This window comes from Orbicella faveolata, unplaced genomic scaffold, assembly GCF_042242905.1.
Source record: "Orbicella faveolata isolate gen_17 unplaced genomic scaffold, um_ofav_v1 contig_13, whole genome shotgun sequence".
Lineage (NCBI taxonomy): Eukaryota > Metazoa > Cnidaria > Anthozoa > Scleractinia > Merulinidae > Orbicella > Orbicella faveolata.
Genome location: NW_028301540.1, coordinates 8,967,867 through 8,985,992, shown reverse-complemented (window position 1 = coordinate 8,985,992; position 18,126 = coordinate 8,967,867). Strand labels below are relative to the sequence as shown.

The window sequence follows — 18,126 nt, the reverse complement described above, 5'->3', positions numbered from 1 at the left end:
TCTTGTTCCTCTTAGGACTAGCTCGTCTAGAATGGAAAGTTCACTTCTTACGGCTTTATACTGTGATGGGGCATTGTTCCATTCTCCTGTTGTGATGCATTCTCTTAACTGTGAAATTTCTGGGTCGAGCCATGACTCTTCTTGAACCTCCTGCACAGACATAGCTGCTGGTGTCGACGTTTCCGCCACAAACCGGATAAACTCTTCTGCATCGTCATTCATGCATACCCCCTTTCCTTTTCTAAGACGTGAAAGTGGGTCAGCAATGTTTTGTTTACCAGGTATATACTGCACCTTGAACCTGTATGGCTGCAGTCTCAGGACCCAGCGTTCTATCCTTGCTGAATTGCGGGAATTAGTAGAGTAGCTAACCTCAAGGGGCTTGTGGTCAGTCAGCAGGGTGAATTCCACTCCATACAGGTACACGTGAAATCTCTCGCAACCCCAGACAAGTCCGAGTGCCTCTTTCTCTGTCTGAGAGTACCTACGCTCAACATCTGTTAAACTGTGGCTAGCGTATGCGACTACTCGTTCGCATCCTCCTTGAACTTGTGTAAGGACCGCTCCTAAACCCACAGGGCTAGCATCTGGTTTCTTCTGCATTGCTGTCGAAATATGCCAGGGTTTCTGCATTTGCCAAGCTGTCTTTCAGAGCATCAAAAGCACCTTGTTGCTCTGTGCCCCACACAAAGGGAGTTTGCTTCCTTGTTAGCCTGTGAAGTGGCTCAGCAATGCTTGCTAAATTGGGATGAACCTGGCGCTAAAGTTCACTAATGCCAGAAAACTTCGTACCTCCTCTGCATTTTGAGGCTCTCTTGTGTCAATGACTGCTTCCACATGCGACTCCGTTGGCCCGATCCCTTGGTTGGACAATAAATATCCCATGAAAGTCAGTTTTGATATGCTGAACGCACACTTGTCCCTGTTCAAAGTAAGCCCCTTTTCTTGAATACGTTCGAAGGTCTTCCTTAACCTGACATCATGCTTTTTAACAGTACGACCATGAATAATGATGTCGTCATCAATGTTGTAAGCGCCTTCACACCCCTCTAATACTTGTTGGATAGTATGCTGGTAAAGTTCTGGTGCAGAACTGATACCAAACATCAGGCGTTTATACCTGAACAGCCCCTTGTGGGTGATAAATGTGGTGATCTTTCTGAACTGTTCTTCTAATTCAATCTGATGAAAGCCCCATCTTAGATCGAGCTTGCTGAATACCGTGCTCCCATTGAGTCGGTACAGAACATCATCAACTGTGGGTTTGGGGTGGCGCTCCCTTACTATGGCCTGGTTAGCTGTTCTCATATCTACACAGAGCCTAGTGTCTCCAGAAGGCTTAGGGACTATGACAACAGGACTTACCCAAGGGGTTGGCCCCTCAACTAGCTCAAAGATGTCATGGCTTACAAGTTCTTCTAGTTTCTGCTCAATTTTCTCCCTTAATCCAAATGGTGAGGGTCTCACCTTTTGGGCAATGGGCTGGACTGATTCATCAACATGAAGTTTGGCCTGAAAGTCGCTGAGTTTTCCAACTCCAACAAAAATCCCCTCAAATTCCTTCAGCAAATTCTCCTCACTGACAGAGTTAATCTCGATTTTCAATATTGCCAACAGTTCAGAGGTCTGTCGACTGAGTATTGGCCTTGCCTTCTCTTCCACGACAACGAAACGTGCAGCACATTGTCTATCTTTATAACACAATTCAGCTTCAAACTCACCGGCAGTGTTGATTGGTTCCTCCGAGCCATAAGAGTACAATTTCTTGTTTGATTTCCATGACTGACACTTGATTTTCTTCTTTTTGAGCACCTCCCACGTCTCCCTGTCAATGACATTGCAAGTGGATCCTGAATCAACAAGCACACCCTCCAGTTGTACTCCTCCAAGCTCAATGGCTACTGTTGGTATGTCTCTGGCACCTAATTGAACTGTAAATGCAAAGTCGTCGTCCTCGGTCACGTGACGAACGTTTCCTGTCTTGGTTTTATCTTCGCCCTTGGTCCTACAAAACTTTGTGAGGTGTCCAGTCCTCTTACATTTTTGGCAAGTAACAGATCTGGCCTTGCATTCCGGGTCTCGTGCGAAGTGGCCTTCCAACCCACATCGGTAGCAATTTCCTCTCTTCCTTGTGCCGTGATCAGCTTGTTTATCCTTTAACGCGTGTACACTATCACCCTTGGAATCATTCTCTATCAATCTTGCTTGACTTTCAGCCGCTTCCGTTGATCTTGCAATCTCTCGCGCCTTTTGGAATGTAAGCGCTCCGCTTGCTTCCAGCAATTTCTTGCGAAGGTTGTGTGACCTGCATTTGTCGATCAATTGATCACGGATATGTTCCTCCTTGGCTTCTCCAAATTCGCAGTTCTCCGACAGCTGAAACAATCTCAGCACGAATTGTTCCGCTGTTTCTGACTCTTCCTGTTTTGCTTGACGAAACTGGTGCCTTTCAAAGGGAATGTTAACCTGATGTGCAAAATGTGCATCTAGTGACCTCATGGCTTTTGCGTACGCGGAGTCGTTTTCTGGAACTGGTCCTGGGTCGGTCAGGGTGTCGAAAATATCCTGTACGTCTTGCCCAGCGCAGTGAAGGAGCAGTGCCTTTCTCTGGGAATCGTTTTTGACGCCTTTAGCTTCAAGGAAAAACTCGAACGAACGTTTCCAACGCCGCCATCTTGGACCAACGCTAGTTGGGTTGCCTGTACAGTCGAACGGACTAATGTTTCCAAATTCGATATTTACCGCCATTTTCGGTACTTTTCCCTTAGGAGACTATTGACGATTGGTTTTCATCCTCGTCGCCAGTTGTAATACTCTTTTGTTCGCATCCAAGCTGCATTGAAGACAGTATAACCTTGCTTTTCTGTTTTTCACGCACACGTGTTTCATAACAACAAGACCTATCCCATAATACTTGTTACAGGCAGCCACAGGCAGCCCAGCAGACACTACACTTATTTCTTTGCAAAATCCAACCAACCGTTAACAAGAGGATCGCGAACCTGTCGGTAACTTGGAATTTACATCATTTGAACAGTCTCCGTTGGTTGAACCGTTACACCAGAGTTATATTAAATAAGCCCACTTTTCCATTACATGGTTTTGGCAGGGTTTAAGTAGGCCTTCTCTTAAATTCAGATCTTTTTTTCTAAGAGTCTCCATTTTACATTAACGTGGTCTTTACAGTTTTTCGAAAAAACCCCATTATCTCATTTAAATTGTTTTCACAGCCTTTACAAGGTCCCCCTTTTTAATTTACATGTTTTTAACAGGCTATTTACAGCCCCCCACCGCACCCGTGCAACTTCTAGGTTACCATTTACATGGATTTTACATGTTTCTTACAGGCTCCCTTTCTTTCATTTACATTGTTTTTACAGGGTTACAAACATAACATTTCCAGACTTTTTACAGCATTCGGTTGAATTATTTACACGTTTCTCACATGGTTTAGCAAAGCAATTTACATGTTTTTTACAAAGGCAGATTCTGTAAAAGTGCGTAAAATGTTTTACAGGTTTTTACATGTTCTTCAAATGATCATTGTCGACAAAGACAACGTAAATCACTATTTACAGAACATTTACATGCTGTACTAAAAGCCGTAAATTTCCTGTAATTTTATTTTACAAAACCCTAACATGTCAATTGTAATTTACAAAGAATGTAAATCAAGATTTACATACTGTAAATTAAAATTGACATGTCTATGGAAATTTTCAACTTTTCCAGTGTACCGCTTGCAATTTTAACATCGCTCTTTAAGAGGAAGACTTGTATATCAGGTTTATTAACGGGATGTAATATTGCTTAATGCAGTATTAAGAAGACCAATAAAAACTAACCAAGTGAGATGCTATGAAAAATGCATCTCCCCTCTAGAATTAAAACAGATAGACCCTCACTTTAAACAAACGTTCTCTTGGGTTGGGGTTTTGGGCCATTTTATGTTCAAGATCTTGATGGTAATGCTGGAACTTCAGTTACTGAGATACTTTCGGTAATTTCTTAGCTATCAGCTATGTCAGCTCATTTCTCAGCCACCAGTAGACATTACAGATCTCAGTTACCAGTTAAAAATCAGCTGACAGTTGAAATTTTGGCCAGTTCTCAACTATCAGTGAAACCGACCTAATTCAGGCCCTCTATCATAAAAATAATATAATAATCATACAAGTATTTTGATATATAAATATGACTATATATTCAAAGGCAGTGATAAGTTAATAAAGATGGTGAATTTTAAGCTCGGAAATGAAATGTGAAGGTGAATTAATATACGAGCGTGGGACAAAGAAAAATTCTGAGTGGCTAGTCCCCGACAGGAATCGAACCGATAACCTCCCGAACACCGCGCGGGTGCTCTATCCACTGAGCTACGAGAACTCATGGAGAGCAACGTCATTTAACTGAATTTTTCTTTGTCCCACGCTCGTGTCATGTTGATTAATTCACCTTCATATTTCATTTCCGAGCTTAAAATTCACCATCTTTATTAACTTATCACTACTCACGATGTCTTCGATAGCGTTGATCCTAGCAGTACGCAGGAGACCTGTCATATCTGAACTCAGTTAAATGGCCTTGCTGTCCATGAGTTCTCGTAGCTCAGTGGATAGAGCACCTGCGCGGTGTTCGGGAGGTCATGGGTTCGATTCCTGTCGGGGACTCAGAATTTTTCTTTGTCCCACGCTCGTGTCATGTTGATTAATTCACCTTCACATATTCAAAGGCAATTACAAATAACTTTTTGTTGTAGCCCGCTGATCGTATTATGAGCTTGGCTTGAAGAAAGAAGGCGATAATGAAAAAATCGACTAAAGCCGCAGCCTCAACGACCTTCGCTAGAAGAAGACTGCCTAGGCGTTCTATAGGAGAAGAGTTTGGGCAGCATGAACCGCTCACCACTCGACTGAAGCGGCTTCTGGAGGACTACACGGATGGACTTTCAGTTCTGAAAGAGCTTGTTCAAAACGCAGATGATGCCGGTGCCACGGAAATCAGATTCCTATATGATGAAAGAACGAACGAAGATGCCATGAGCTATCTGTTTGATGAAGGAATGAGAGACTGCCAGGGTCCTGCACTGTGGGTTTACAACGACGCTGTATTCAGAGATGAGGATTTCGTGAACATAGAAAAATTGAGCGGCGCGACAAAAGAGCATGACACTGAGAAGATTGGAAAGTTCGGACTTGGTTTCAATGCAGTCTACAACTTGACAGATGTGCCCATGTTTTTAAGTAGGAACTATTTCGTGGTTTTTGACCCTCACATGTCGCACCTCGGGGAGTTTATCAAAAAGAACGCCGCTAGGCCAGGCATTAAGATTGATCTCAGGAAAGATGCCGACGGACTTCGGGAATATAGGGATCAGTTCAAACCATTCAATGGCATATTTGGCTGCGAGTTTCATCTGAACGGGGAAGTCAACTCATTTGATGGAACACTTTTTCGGTTTCCACTGAGAACAAGAGAGCAAGCGATACGAAGTGAGATTAAGCAGTTGTCTTACGACGACAACGAAATGCAGAAACTGTTGCAAATGTTTCTTCAAGGAGCAAACAATTTGCTTCTTTTTACACAGAATATACTCCGCGTTAGCATCTACCATCTGTCACAGTTTTCACCTCAAAATCTACGACCTTTACTGTTGTTCGAGGTTACCAAATCAGCTTCGAAAACAGGGATACAGAGGCCATTATCTTTCGATGTCACGCTACCAGCCACGGCAAAGAAGCTCAGTAGGGAAAAACAGAATTTCCTTACACAATGCAACTTCCTTCAAGTAGCATCGAAATTTACGAGACACGTAAGAGATCACGATGTTGACCCAAGGCAGTTTCCAAAATCGACGCTCACGGTGGATATTGATTGCAATTTCACAAAAAGCGGTCTGGATTATTTCAATGTTGACTCGCGTTTTCAACAGGAGAAGGTAAAATGGCTTATTGTGTCGTCAATGGGCAGTGGCCAGGCAATGCAGTTTGTCCAGAAGCATGATGACCCAAGTCTGGTTCCATCAGCAGGAGTAGCAGTTCAGTTGTTAGCACAAAAATCAAACATATTTTTGCCATCGCCAGTTATCAAGAATGTCGATGGAGTGGATGCCAATGGCACTGTTTTCTGCTACCTACCACTTCCAATCCACAGTGGTTTGCCTGTGCATATAAATGGCGCATTTGCAGTTGCTTCCAACAGACGCCATTTGCAGGAGAAACTTGAAGATGACAAATCGTGTTATAGAGTTAAATGGAACGAAGTGCTCATGCAAGACTCCGTTTGTTATGCCTTTCTGAGTCTTCTTCAGGATCTGACGTCAGTTGTTCCCGTTGGAAGCTCATATAAATTCCATTTGCTGTGGCCAACGATTTCAAATGTTCACCACAACTGCTCCCCTCTCATGATGTCTTTCTATGAACAAGTCGCCAGAGGCGGTCTTGCGCTTTTCTCCGATGGAGTTGACTGGGTTGACATCAACAAGGTTTTATTCCTTGATCCGAAGTTCCGCAGAGAATCTCAAATTGGAGAAACCTCTTTTAAAGTTTTTCAAATGCTTTATGGAGAAAGCAACGTGATCATCGATTTACCGTCTGAAGTATTCAAGTCGTTCGAAAAGTGTGGTCTGAAGAACGAAATTAGTAAAAGAAGCTACAGCAAGGACTGTTTCTTCCGTAAATGCTTCTTCAAGAATATTGCAAGACTTCCTGCTTCCCTGAGAGATATACTTACCTTGCATGCGTTGGATGATAACAGTAGAAATTTCCATCCTTTGATAAAACAGCATGCTTGCATTCCAGTATCGCCATCTGGTGAGACGCTCAAGTGCCCCAGCCAACTCGTAAATCCTGTCAGAGAAGCAGCATCATTATTCAGTCCTTGCGATGGAAGGTTTCCTTCTGGCAGTCAAGAATCGTATCTTAATCCCCAAAGACTTGCGAAACTTGAACAACTGGGAATGGCATCCGACGATCTTCCATGGTCCGAAGTTGCAGAAAGAGCTGGAAGCATTCAGACGTTAAATGCAGTCGACCGTAATGGAGCATTAAAGCGAGTGAAGGCGTTGTTAGCTTTCATGAACACGAAGCTAGAACGAAGACACTCAATCTCACCTACCGATCGCCGGCGTCTTGTAAAGGCCAAATTTCTTCCCGTTCTCAGCAAGCAAGACAACTTTCCTCTTCCCTGGAGAGGATATGGTATTCAAAGACGTACCCAGCTGCAGGTACTGCTCGCACCCGAAGAAGTGTTCTTGGAGGAGGAAAAGTACCGAGTTTGCTGTACTCAACCCTTGGTCGGGGTTTTTATTCCGAGAAAAGTCAAAGAGCTTTTGGAGCTGGACAAGAAGCATGCCACATTAGACCACGTGATGCAGCAACTTCAAAAAGCAACGTCCGTGAACGTCGAGGCACTAAATGCTGCAGAATACGAGGAATTAAGTAGAGTTTGCCTCGCAGCGTATGAATACTTGGAGCAAACTACTGAAAAATGTGGTGCTAAATGCAAAACCTATCTCAGGGGAAAGAATTTCATTCTTGTCGGGAGGAGGTTTCTTTCGGCACAGCACGTGGCATTCAAGCTTACGGCTGACTGCTCGCCATTCCTTTTCAAGCTGCCACAGCATCTGGCTAACGGATTTCCTAAGTTAATGAAAGTAGCAGGTGTTAAGCAAATGTTTGACGAGAAGGACTACATCTCAAACCTTCAAGAAGTGAAGAAACAGTTTGGCGAGACTGACCTGGATGAGGATAATCTTCAAGTCGCAATTCGGCTGGCAGTTCAACTTGGACAAACACTTCAAGTGTCTGAAGTTCATCCATCTGAGGTACAAGAAAGGTGGGGAACTGTTTATCTTCCCGACTCTGAAGGAGTGATGCGACCATTGCCTGATCTTTGTTTTAAAAACTGTCCTTGGATGCCTGATGATGCCAGCGTGCAGTATGTCAATGGCAAAATACCTTGGGCAACGTGCTCCCAAGTGGGTGTCAAAACGCGGCGAGAAGAAGAATTGAATCGTCATGCCGTTGGGATTCCTTATGGACAGAAGGAGAAACTGACGAATCGCCTGAATCGTATTCTAACAGGTTACCCATGTGAGAAAGAAATTTTGAAAGAACTTCTTCAAAACGCAGATGATGCCCAAGCAACTGAGATTTGCTTCGTCAAAGATCCAAGGCAACATCCCCGAGAAAGAGTGTTTGAAGACAGCTGGAAGCAGCTACAGGGTCCTGCGTTGTGTGTGTACAACAACAAACCATTCACAAAGGCAGATATCGACGGAATACAGAACCTTGGAGAAGGAAGTAAGGGAGATGATCCGAACAAGACTGGCCAGTATGGCGTTGGTTTCAATGCCGTCTACCACTTGACAGATGCACCGTCTTTCGTTTCGAAAGGAGATGACATTGGGGATGTTTTGTGTGTATTCGACCCAAATTGCAAGTACGCTCCTGGTGCAAGTCCGCAAGAGCCTGGCAGGAAGTTTATAGTAAGCCCAACCCTGCAGAGAGATTTCCCAGATGTTTTCCCTTGCTATTTAGGAAAACATTTTCCGAGAGACAACGCAACCGTGTTTAGGTTCCCCTTAAGAACAGAGGAAATGGCTCGGGAATCCAAGATATCATCAGGTTCTGTGTCTCTGGGAAAACTAGATGAAATGATGGAAGAGCTGAAGGAGGAGTTATTTGAAGTCCTTCTCTTTGTAAACAATGTAAAGAAGATAAAACTCTGTGAAGTCGATGGAACAGGCGAGAAGTTGGTGAACGTTTACACAGCTGAAGCAACCATGTCCAAGGAGGATGACTCTAAGAGACAAGAATTTTCCGCTTACGTCAAGAAGATTGGTCAAATGGCAAATGAAAGGAGGGAGGTTCTTACTAGTCAGGTGTCGGTGAAAAAAGTTTCCTATGTCTTGAACATTGCTGACAATCTTGGTAACCAGGAAAAATGGCTAATTGTCCAACAAATCGGCTTTGAGAAGTCTGTAAAAAAGAGTATCGTTGATGCCTTTAAGGCACATCAGCTTGGGATGCTTCCACGTGGTGGTGTGGCCTGCCTTTTGGAAACGAGAAATTCAAGAGATCTTGCGCAAAGAAGAAAGAAAGTTTACTGCTTTCTGCCACTACCATTCAAAACCAACCTGCCAGTTCACATTAACGGACACTTTGCGCTGGACCATGAGGCAAGGAGAAATTTATGGAGAGATGAAGGTGGCCATGGCGGATATCGGAGTGACTGGAACAATGCTTTACTCCAGGATGTCGTAGCATCGTGCTACGTTAGGCTGCTGGATGAAGTGCGGACGTTTCTTAAACTTCCCGTGACTACAGGTGAAACCGCTTATACCGAAAATGAGATTTGCCATAAGATTAATGCGTATGAAACCATTTTCCCACTACAACCTACCACAGAGGAGTATTGGAAGACCCTGGTCGATTCTGTTTTTCAAGAATTAAATAGGAAAGAATTACAAATTCTACCAGTAGTTAGAATCAGAACAGTGGATGTAACTAAGAAGACCCAGAAAGGTGCTACCGTGGTCAGTGTGACGTGGCTTCCGCCAACTGGCACTGGAAGACACCAAGCATTCTTCAACAACCTTGCAGAAAAGGGACCCTTTAGCACGTCATCTCTCCAGGAAACAGATGACAAGGGAAAGACACTTAGAAAGCGGTTTGAGGTGATACTTCTTGAAAGTGGTTTCAACCTTGTGGCCTTTTCCCTGGCAGTACATGAATCATTTCAACGATCTAATGTTGCCACTTTCTGCGTTTCTCCTAGTTCTGTGGTCGATTTTTACAGAACGTTCAAATCTCAAGACCCCTTATGTACGATCGGACCGGTTCCCTGTGAAGTCAATAACACAGTTTTCGAAAGTGCTTTTGGAGTAACAGTTGTGCTGCTGTACTGCAAAGAGGCGGAAAATTTTCTCGACAAGCTACCGGATCTCCCATTGCTTCTTACACAAGACAAACGTCTTCAACTGTTCTCAAGCAGACAGCCTAAGATCCTTTCTCGATATCACGATCTTTTGCCTTTTTCTCCCCACATTTTTCTTCATGAGGTAGTCGACAGGAATATTTTCTCTGGTGTTACAACCTTGACCTCGTCCGTCTTGAAGCCCTTGGATGCGCACGTTTTCGCCGCCAACTTGCCTCGAACATTATCACGCAAAATGTACGGACAGGCCGTGTTTGTTAAGTGGGCTCCAGATCAGAAAGCAATACCCAATCAACAATGGATATTCAGATTGTGGAATTTCCTTTACGACCTTGTAAGAGATGTTCTCAGCGAAGCAAACCTAGATGAGGGTTGTAAAGTCCTTCAGATAAAAGCTGCTCTTGGACCTCTCTTTAACTGGAGTATTCTCCCTGTTACCGTGACAAGGAGCAGGCAAGAAAAAAATACCCACTGGCTTTCCTCCTGGAGATCAGTCCCAAACTCTGAGCATCTTCTTGCGCCCTTGAAACATGCAGCGTCTGTCCTTGATTTTAAGAATCCAGATTCCGCAAGTCTGAAACTCGTGGATGTGTTGCGTAAACTTGGTCTGCCTGAACTTAATTGTGCTGTACTTTCGGCCTCGAGCTCAGGTACATCTGTGTACTCGCGGTCAAACTCAGTTACTTTAGCCGGAATGGTGGTATCGTCCCTAAAAGATCCCGCTTCACTTCTTACATCTCTTGACCATAAGATGTCTTCAGACTTTAACTCAGTTACTCAAAGATTGGAGCAGTCAGATTGTAGAACAATCTTAGAGTACTTCAGCAGAAGTGCGGGATGCTTGCAAGATACAGATCGGAGCACTCTCAGGAAGCTTCCTTTTTACTTAGCAACACATGGAGGCTTTGTAAGTCTCGATGACGCTAGAGTGTGTGTCCTTCCCACTGGCATACCACGAAAGGAAATAGACGTGTTGGAGCGTGAGCTTAGAGTTGTATTTGTGGAATCCTGGCAGAGTCTCTCCGGGTTGTTCGATTTTCTGGCGCTCGAATGTGTCTCCGCTGTGGACGTGTATTGTACCTTCATTCTGAAAAATTTCTCCATTCTAAGCGAGGACGCAAGAAAGAGTCACCTGGAATACATCCGTAAATCCATTTTGTCAGATTTCGTCACAGAGGATGGCGAACAGCAAAGGGTATTGGACTGCTTAAGAAATACTCCTCTCCTTCCCACAGAAGATGGCACTCTACAAACCGCGTCTTGCTTTTACGACCCTGGTATCGATGTTTTCGGAAGCATGCTCTCCGACAACGATTTCCCATCGGAACCATTTGATTCGTCAGATTGGATAACGTTTTTGCGAAAAATTGGTCTGGTTCATGAAGTTTCTCTCGATCATTTTAAGAGATTTGCTACCGAACTGGCCATTGAAGCAGCCACAGCACGTACCAATAACACATATGACAAGTCTGAAGTTCTAATCCGACATCTCATTTGTAGACATGACGTGGTGAGAGAGGGTTGGTTACAAGCTGTTCGGGATATTGCCTTTGTGGCCCCGCACTGTGTTAGGCAACCACTGCAAGCACTGTGTCCACCATTTTCAGGACCGAAGGAGGAGGTGGTGGTGGTGGTGATGGAGGATGAGGTGGTGATAATGCTGGAGGAGGAGGAGGAGGAGGAGGAGGAGGAGGAGGAGGAGCTTCCTTTCATTTCATTCAAAGGAGCAGTTTTATCTGATTATGAGGACATAGCTTGGACTAAGGCGTACTTACTTCCAAAGTGGGCGGATCCAAGGTCTCGTCGATACGAGCTTAACTGTCCTCCTCCTTGCAGTATTGACCAATACTGCAAAACGTTCCTTGCACAGCTACAGGTGGTGACGAAACCAACGGTAGATCTTGTTGCCCGTCACTGCAAAGCTGTCTGCTTACACCTTGAGAGCACTCGCCCGTTGGAAATCGATTCACCCGCACATTGTCCTACGGTGGTGATGGTAATGGAACGTATTTACAGATTTCTTCAAGATAATGCAATGGTAAGCAGTGAAGCAAAGAACATCCTTAAAGCTATACCCTGTATTTTGGTTGAGCAAGGAAGGAAGCTCATCATGCCCAGTCAAGCGGTCCTCGAGCTTTATGAAGATTATGAGATCAAGCCGCTTCTCTACAGAGTACCTCCAGAATTTGGCAAGTTTCAGCGATTGTTTGAGTACCTTGGCTGTTCTAAGTCTGTGAAACCTACACACTATGCTATGGTTTTGGAGATGCTGCATGACAATTGCCAGAATACCAAACTACACCCAGATGAGGTTAGCATGTGCTCCAAGGCAGTTAAAGGATTGTTTGAAAGCCTGCAGGAGGATATTCAGGATTTGGCTATCCCACCTATATTGTACCTACCTGCAATGAGTTCAGGACGTCGCTGCTTGGATAAGTCTCTTAACAAAGTCCCTGTCACTTTGCACAAGTCTACAGACTTGGTATTCGATGATACGCCTGCCTTTGGCCATCGCTTTCTGAGCCTTGACCTTCGTTTTGTACTTGATCTCAGCATGATGGACGTTCAATTTAAGTCTGTTATGACCAACTACAAGGAGCTAATGATGAGACTGCCTGCTTCTGTGCAACCAGTCATGCTATCCTCGGTAGTCAAAGAAAAACTCACTGATGGTATAAAGGTGACAAGCGGAGCTGTGAACGGATTGATGCATCGGCTAACGCGTCCTCAGTTTGGTCATGGAATTGCCAGAATCATGCGAGACATCAACTCTCACAGGAAAGATTTTGACGAAAATGTGATAGCAAATATCGAAAAAGATCTTCAAAGCATCGATCTCTGTGCTGTGGAAAGTCTTCAAACCGCCCTTTTTTACAATGATCACTTTATTCCAGGAAGCAAACGAGAAGTGTCTTCCTTCAAAGAGAAACGTGAGGTGGATGGCCAAGAGAAATACAGGGTGTATATCAATGTAGGCCATGGAATTGACGATGATGATTTGGCTAAATTCTTGATCGCCAACGTCATTGCAGACATTTATGGTGACCTTCTTGGAAAGAATGCATGGCTAATTCCTGAGATGTTGCGTTGTCCGCTCAGTAATATATGGTCATTGTTAGATAAAACAGGTATCCGACAAGATGACAGCTACAAGATAACAGAAATGGATATCTATTTAGAGCCGGGAACCTTTATTCCAATCGACGAGCACCATCTACTAAATGACGCCTTTGCAGAATTTACACCAGGGGAACTTGTAGGTTATCAGCTACACGACCCCAGCCTACAACTTGAGGAAGGCGTTGCGACGTACATCTACGCTGAGATTATTGAGGAGCTTGACGTGATCGATCAAGATTTCATTTACCTGACGAAGATGTACTTAATCAACATCGGAAACGACAAAGAACCAGTAGAGGTCAATTCTGCCTTTTTGTACAAATTACACCGCATACAAGAGATATCTCATCAGGCAACTAAACTCCCCAGATACAGTAATAGAGAAGAGGTTTTTGGTGAGATCTCAAAGATACTGGAGGATGCATGGACAATACGAGAAGAACACACACGACAAATCGTGAAGCGGCTAGTTCTACGTTGGCACCCAGAGAAAAATTTTGGAGATGAATTGGAAGAATTCTGTGAAAAGGCATTTGAGTACATCAAGAACGAAATCTTTCGACTGGGCGGTTCATACGACCAATACATTGAGGCCTGGGTAACGCGTGCAAGAGAGCATCGTTTGCAGCATGATAAATACATAGAAAGGTTCCTCCAAGAGTACGGGCCTTGGGAGTCTTCATCAGGTCGCAGGCTATGGCATAATATTCCTCCAAGCTTCAGCAAAAGAAACCCTCAGCCGGGAGAGGCCAGACGTTGGCTCAAACAGGCTGAAGCTGACCTTACGGCCGTTGCAAACGATATTGATTGCAGCAGACCTTCCTATGAGTGGGCTTGCTTTAAGTGCCATCAGGTAAACATAGTTTTACGCCACCGTAAAGATCATTAATTGCCTGGCAGCGATATTGTTTAGCTTGTTAAAAAAAAAACTTTTGAGATCTCGCACTGTTAACGATTAAATATTTCGTTATACAACTGAGTTTACAAAATAATATTCATAATATACTTTAGAACACTTGGAATCTCTGTGAAGTCCTTCTTTGTTGTTCCGCTCTTTCCTTGTTTGAACTGTCACCGTTCTAAGTTGTCATTATTGGTAACCAGTCTGCCTGGCCTGTTGCAATACTTTGCATAATTTTGTTTTCATATAGGCAGCAGAGAAGGCACTAAAGGCGACTCAGTACACAATAGATGCTAACAATACTAGGGACCACAACTTGGTTAGGAATTGTATTGATTTGAATGACTCCATGTTAACCAACTTAGCAAGAGATCTGGAGAGACTTGTTGGTTGCTCGGCGCGCATGCGATATCCAGACCAGGTGTTCGAAGCACCCAAGATCCCTAACGAAGTTTACACCGCTCAGATGGCTCAGCAGGCCTTACAGCTTTCGGAGAGTATCGTGATGCGAGTCAAAGACAGGATACCCTAAGGTAGATGCTAAATTAAAGTACTAATGACGAAATAAGGGGCATTTTACTAAAAGAACCCATTTTTAGGCCCGATACATTCTTGGGCAGAACACTTTAATCTTGCAGTGCCTCTCTCCACCCAGGAGTATAAATGGGTGCGGGCAAATTGTTGGGGGCTGGAGGGGTGGGAGGGGAGAATCTCACAGAATGCTAGAGTAACCCCGCGATAGATTAACATCCCATTCAGGGGGAGCAGCAATACTCCTGGCCACTTCATGCTACGGAAACCGGGGATAAGCACCGAACCATAAGTACAGTACTAACTACTTATTAACCAAAGTGACTGAGGTCTTAACGGGAAAATCTCAAACCCAGGCGTTGCCTAGGTTTGAGATTTTTCCGAAAAGACCGAGCGTTTGAGGTTTATAAGTTGTTTATTATATGGCTTTTGCTTTGTTTTTGCAGGCCCAAAATTGGCCCGGGGAATGCTTTACGGGAGAATAATGCCCTAGAATTAGCCAATCAGAGCGCGCTTAATATCGGTCACAAACAAAACCCATATAAAAATTGCTTTTACTATTATACGTTAAAATCATTTTTTTGCACCCGAAATTGGCATGAACACCTCAAGTGACGCAGACAAAGGTGAATAAGCGAGCTACCTAAGTGTAGACATTTGCATCTACATTCGACATTCAGTTTGCCTCCTAACTAAACTGTCGACTGTTGAATGAATTGCAAAAGAAGTATAACGGTGTAACTCTGGTTTCAAGCTTCTTACGGGTATTTGTGTGAGTATAACGGCCACTGTAGGAACAAATTCCAAAATACGCCGCCGTAGAAAGCTTAAGGTACCTGGCGGTTACAGGGATATCACAATGGGAGTAAAGTATATGGATCGCTGCACGGTCCGGTCGCAACGAGACAATAATGCGTTTGCACTGGGTAGCTGCAAAATTCGTATGAGACAACGAATCGTAAAATATAACGTGTTAAGATAATAGTATAAACTTATGTATGCTATTAACTGCATTGACAGGGTGTGGATGGTGCTTGGACGGAAAATACTCCAGCGAGGACTCATTTCAAGCATTAATGGCCAATGTTCCTACGCATTTGTACATCAGTGGATTCGACGAAAAACATGACGAACAATTTATTTTTAAAAAACTAAGTAGAACATGTAGAGTGATCGATGTATCGCGAAGTTCTGATTCGGAATTGAAAAATTCAAACCCGTGTATTTTCTTTGGCGTGGAGTTCATGGTTCCAATACATCTGGTGCACGTTACGTTTGCTTACTTTTTGAACCGTAAAAGCCTTAGCTTTAGGTATTCTAATATTCAGCCGAGGCTAGTGTCAAAGTATGACTCTGGTCAATTCTGTAAAATATTTAAGTATCCTCATGTAGTGATATACAACTTCTTTTTTTTTCGCACAGATGATTATGGTGTAGTTATTTCTCAACGTTAAAGGGAACAAAGCAAACTCATCTTTTAACAGTAGTAGTGTTTACGCAAGCAGATAAGAAACGCGTGCATATTTTACAGTGGTAACATGAAAATACCACTGTTTGTTAGCTGTTGTTCCATTTTTCTTTTGTAAGGAGAGCTTGGTCATCGGTAAGGAGGCACAGTTTTGAACGTGTCCTTGGTTTGCCTTTTCAATCACAGACTAAGCAAAAATGTGAGCCTTTAGTATTCTTGGTAACTCAATTATATTCTTGAGTCAGGAATAAATTAAATGTTAATGTAGGTGCGTCATTCCACACTTACCAAAGTTCTTCCTAGTTTAAAACACGAATATTTTCCGATTTAATATAGATATAGTTATAGATGTAGTTGGTTAAGAAGTAGTTTTCAGTCGAATATATGAAGTAATTCGTACTTCAGAATACATGAAGTAAAATGTAGATGCAAGAACTGATAGAAATGCTGTAATTGCTCAAAATAAGGTTGAAGACATGTCTGCCAAACAGAGGAAACATTACTGATAGTTACAAGGTAAAGAGAGTCACCCCATTCAGTTGATGCTATAAATAAACAAATATGTTCTAATTTTCAATACCAATTTTCAAGTAGAAAATAGTTTTATACTAGAGAATGTTTTGGAGACGTGTACCGTCTCTTTGTCGTTTCTCTAGTGGTGATGTAATCTTTTACATCGGCTTTGTTAAAACACAGCGGCAAAACGTTTTCGATGGTTTTGATGCTTTCAAACTAAGAAGCTCGATTTAGGCTATTTTTAAAACAATGAACTTGTTTAGGCTGTAATACAAAGCACAGAAGTGTGATAGCTTAAATAATTTTTCCCTCGAGAAGCCTGGTCTGAATGGTGAAGTCTGAATTAAAAATCAGTAGAATTTAACGATGCCAGACACAAGTATATTGAAATAGGTTTAGTTAAAATCTCTGTAGCAGACAGTCAACTAGTCCACCTGCAAGGCTCGTTTGTAAGAGAAACGAAGCAAAAAATGATAATAAAAAAACGCGTGTAGTTGACATTCTTGCTTGATTTCTAAAAAAAATTTGCTAGAAGGGAGGTGGAAGGGATTATGCCTTTGATCCATTTGTTTCTGATACAAATTTTAAACCGAGAGGAAGCTCCAGGGCTCTCTCTTTCTCTCAGAGACTCGACAGAGTTTCTCAGAGACTCTCTCGAGTCAGAGTGACTTAAATCTCCCTGGGGTCCCACCCAGCGCTTGTTATCGAGTTTCGGTCTTACGTGGCAATTAAAACGAAAACGCTACGTAATTGCCTTAGGGAAGTCGGGGGCGGGTAGGTGGGTGGCCTAAGAAAATCAGGTTCAATGTCTAGGCCGGAAAATCCGTCAATCTCAAGTATCTGGTTAAAAATCCGAATTCAGAAGTTTTTTCTATGGAGATCACGGAAAGGTTTTAAAACTTCTCCCTCCCAACAATATGACGAGCAAAACCCAAAGTAGCCCGAATATATTAATATACCTAAACTACGTTAAATTTGCGGGAAAAGCGATACGATCCTCTCAAATTATTTTTAGAAATATGTGGTTATGAAAACGTTTTTGCCCAAATCCGCTGCGGAAACCTATCCAATTTCGCTCACATTAATTTCTCAGCTTTTTGTCACTAATAGTGTTACAGTCTATGTTTGTTCGGTGCTCGAAACGATTCTAAACTGCAACAACAACAAGTTCTACAAAATGGATGGAGTTATCTTCTCCCACTTTTCCATGGGTGAACGCGACTGCGTCAATTACTTACAGCAAATAATTACATATACATATACCATTGATTCAGTGAAAGCCTGACAAATAAATTTACCCAGTATGAAATTCTGAGGAGTGCATTTGAACAAGTAGTTCGGCGATCGCAGTCAGTTTTAGCAAGCGCTCGCGCTTAGTTCATATATCTGGAGTTGCGGAAGTTTAAAGGGGAGGGACACACTCCTAAATTAAAGATCAATAGTAAAAAAAAACTGAGCTGTTAGTAGTGAACGATCGCTAAAACGTTTTCTGAAACGCTCATGAATTGTCGCCAAGTATCAGCCTTATTCCCAGCTAGAATGTAAGGTATATACTCTTCCAACTACGAAGAAGGCAAGCAGAAAATGATCACAGGAAAGAGAAATTACAAATCAGTGTTTTGCCGCTGAGATAGGTCCAAAGGCAGGTCTT

At 43.0% G+C, this 18,126-nt stretch overlaps 1 protein-coding gene across 1 annotated transcript in view; it reads left to right on the top strand.

Annotated features, from left to right (window-relative positions):
- The window catches only part of LOC110052647 (sacsin-like), a 38,913-nt gene extending 21,940 nt beyond the window's left edge, over positions 1-16,973 (top strand). Inside the window, exons 4-6 of the mRNA XM_089284479.1 lie at positions 4,760-13,912; positions 14,211-14,493; positions 15,512-16,973. Coding sequence (XP_089140605.1) covers positions 4,805-13,912; positions 14,211-14,492 — 9,390 coding nt within the window. The 5' untranslated portion in view covers positions 4,760-4,804 and the 3' untranslated portion in view covers position 14,493; positions 15,512-16,973. The remainder of the gene's footprint in view (positions 1-4,759; positions 13,913-14,210; positions 14,494-15,511) is intronic.
- The last annotated feature ends 1,153 nt before the right edge of the window (positions 16,974-18,126 follow it).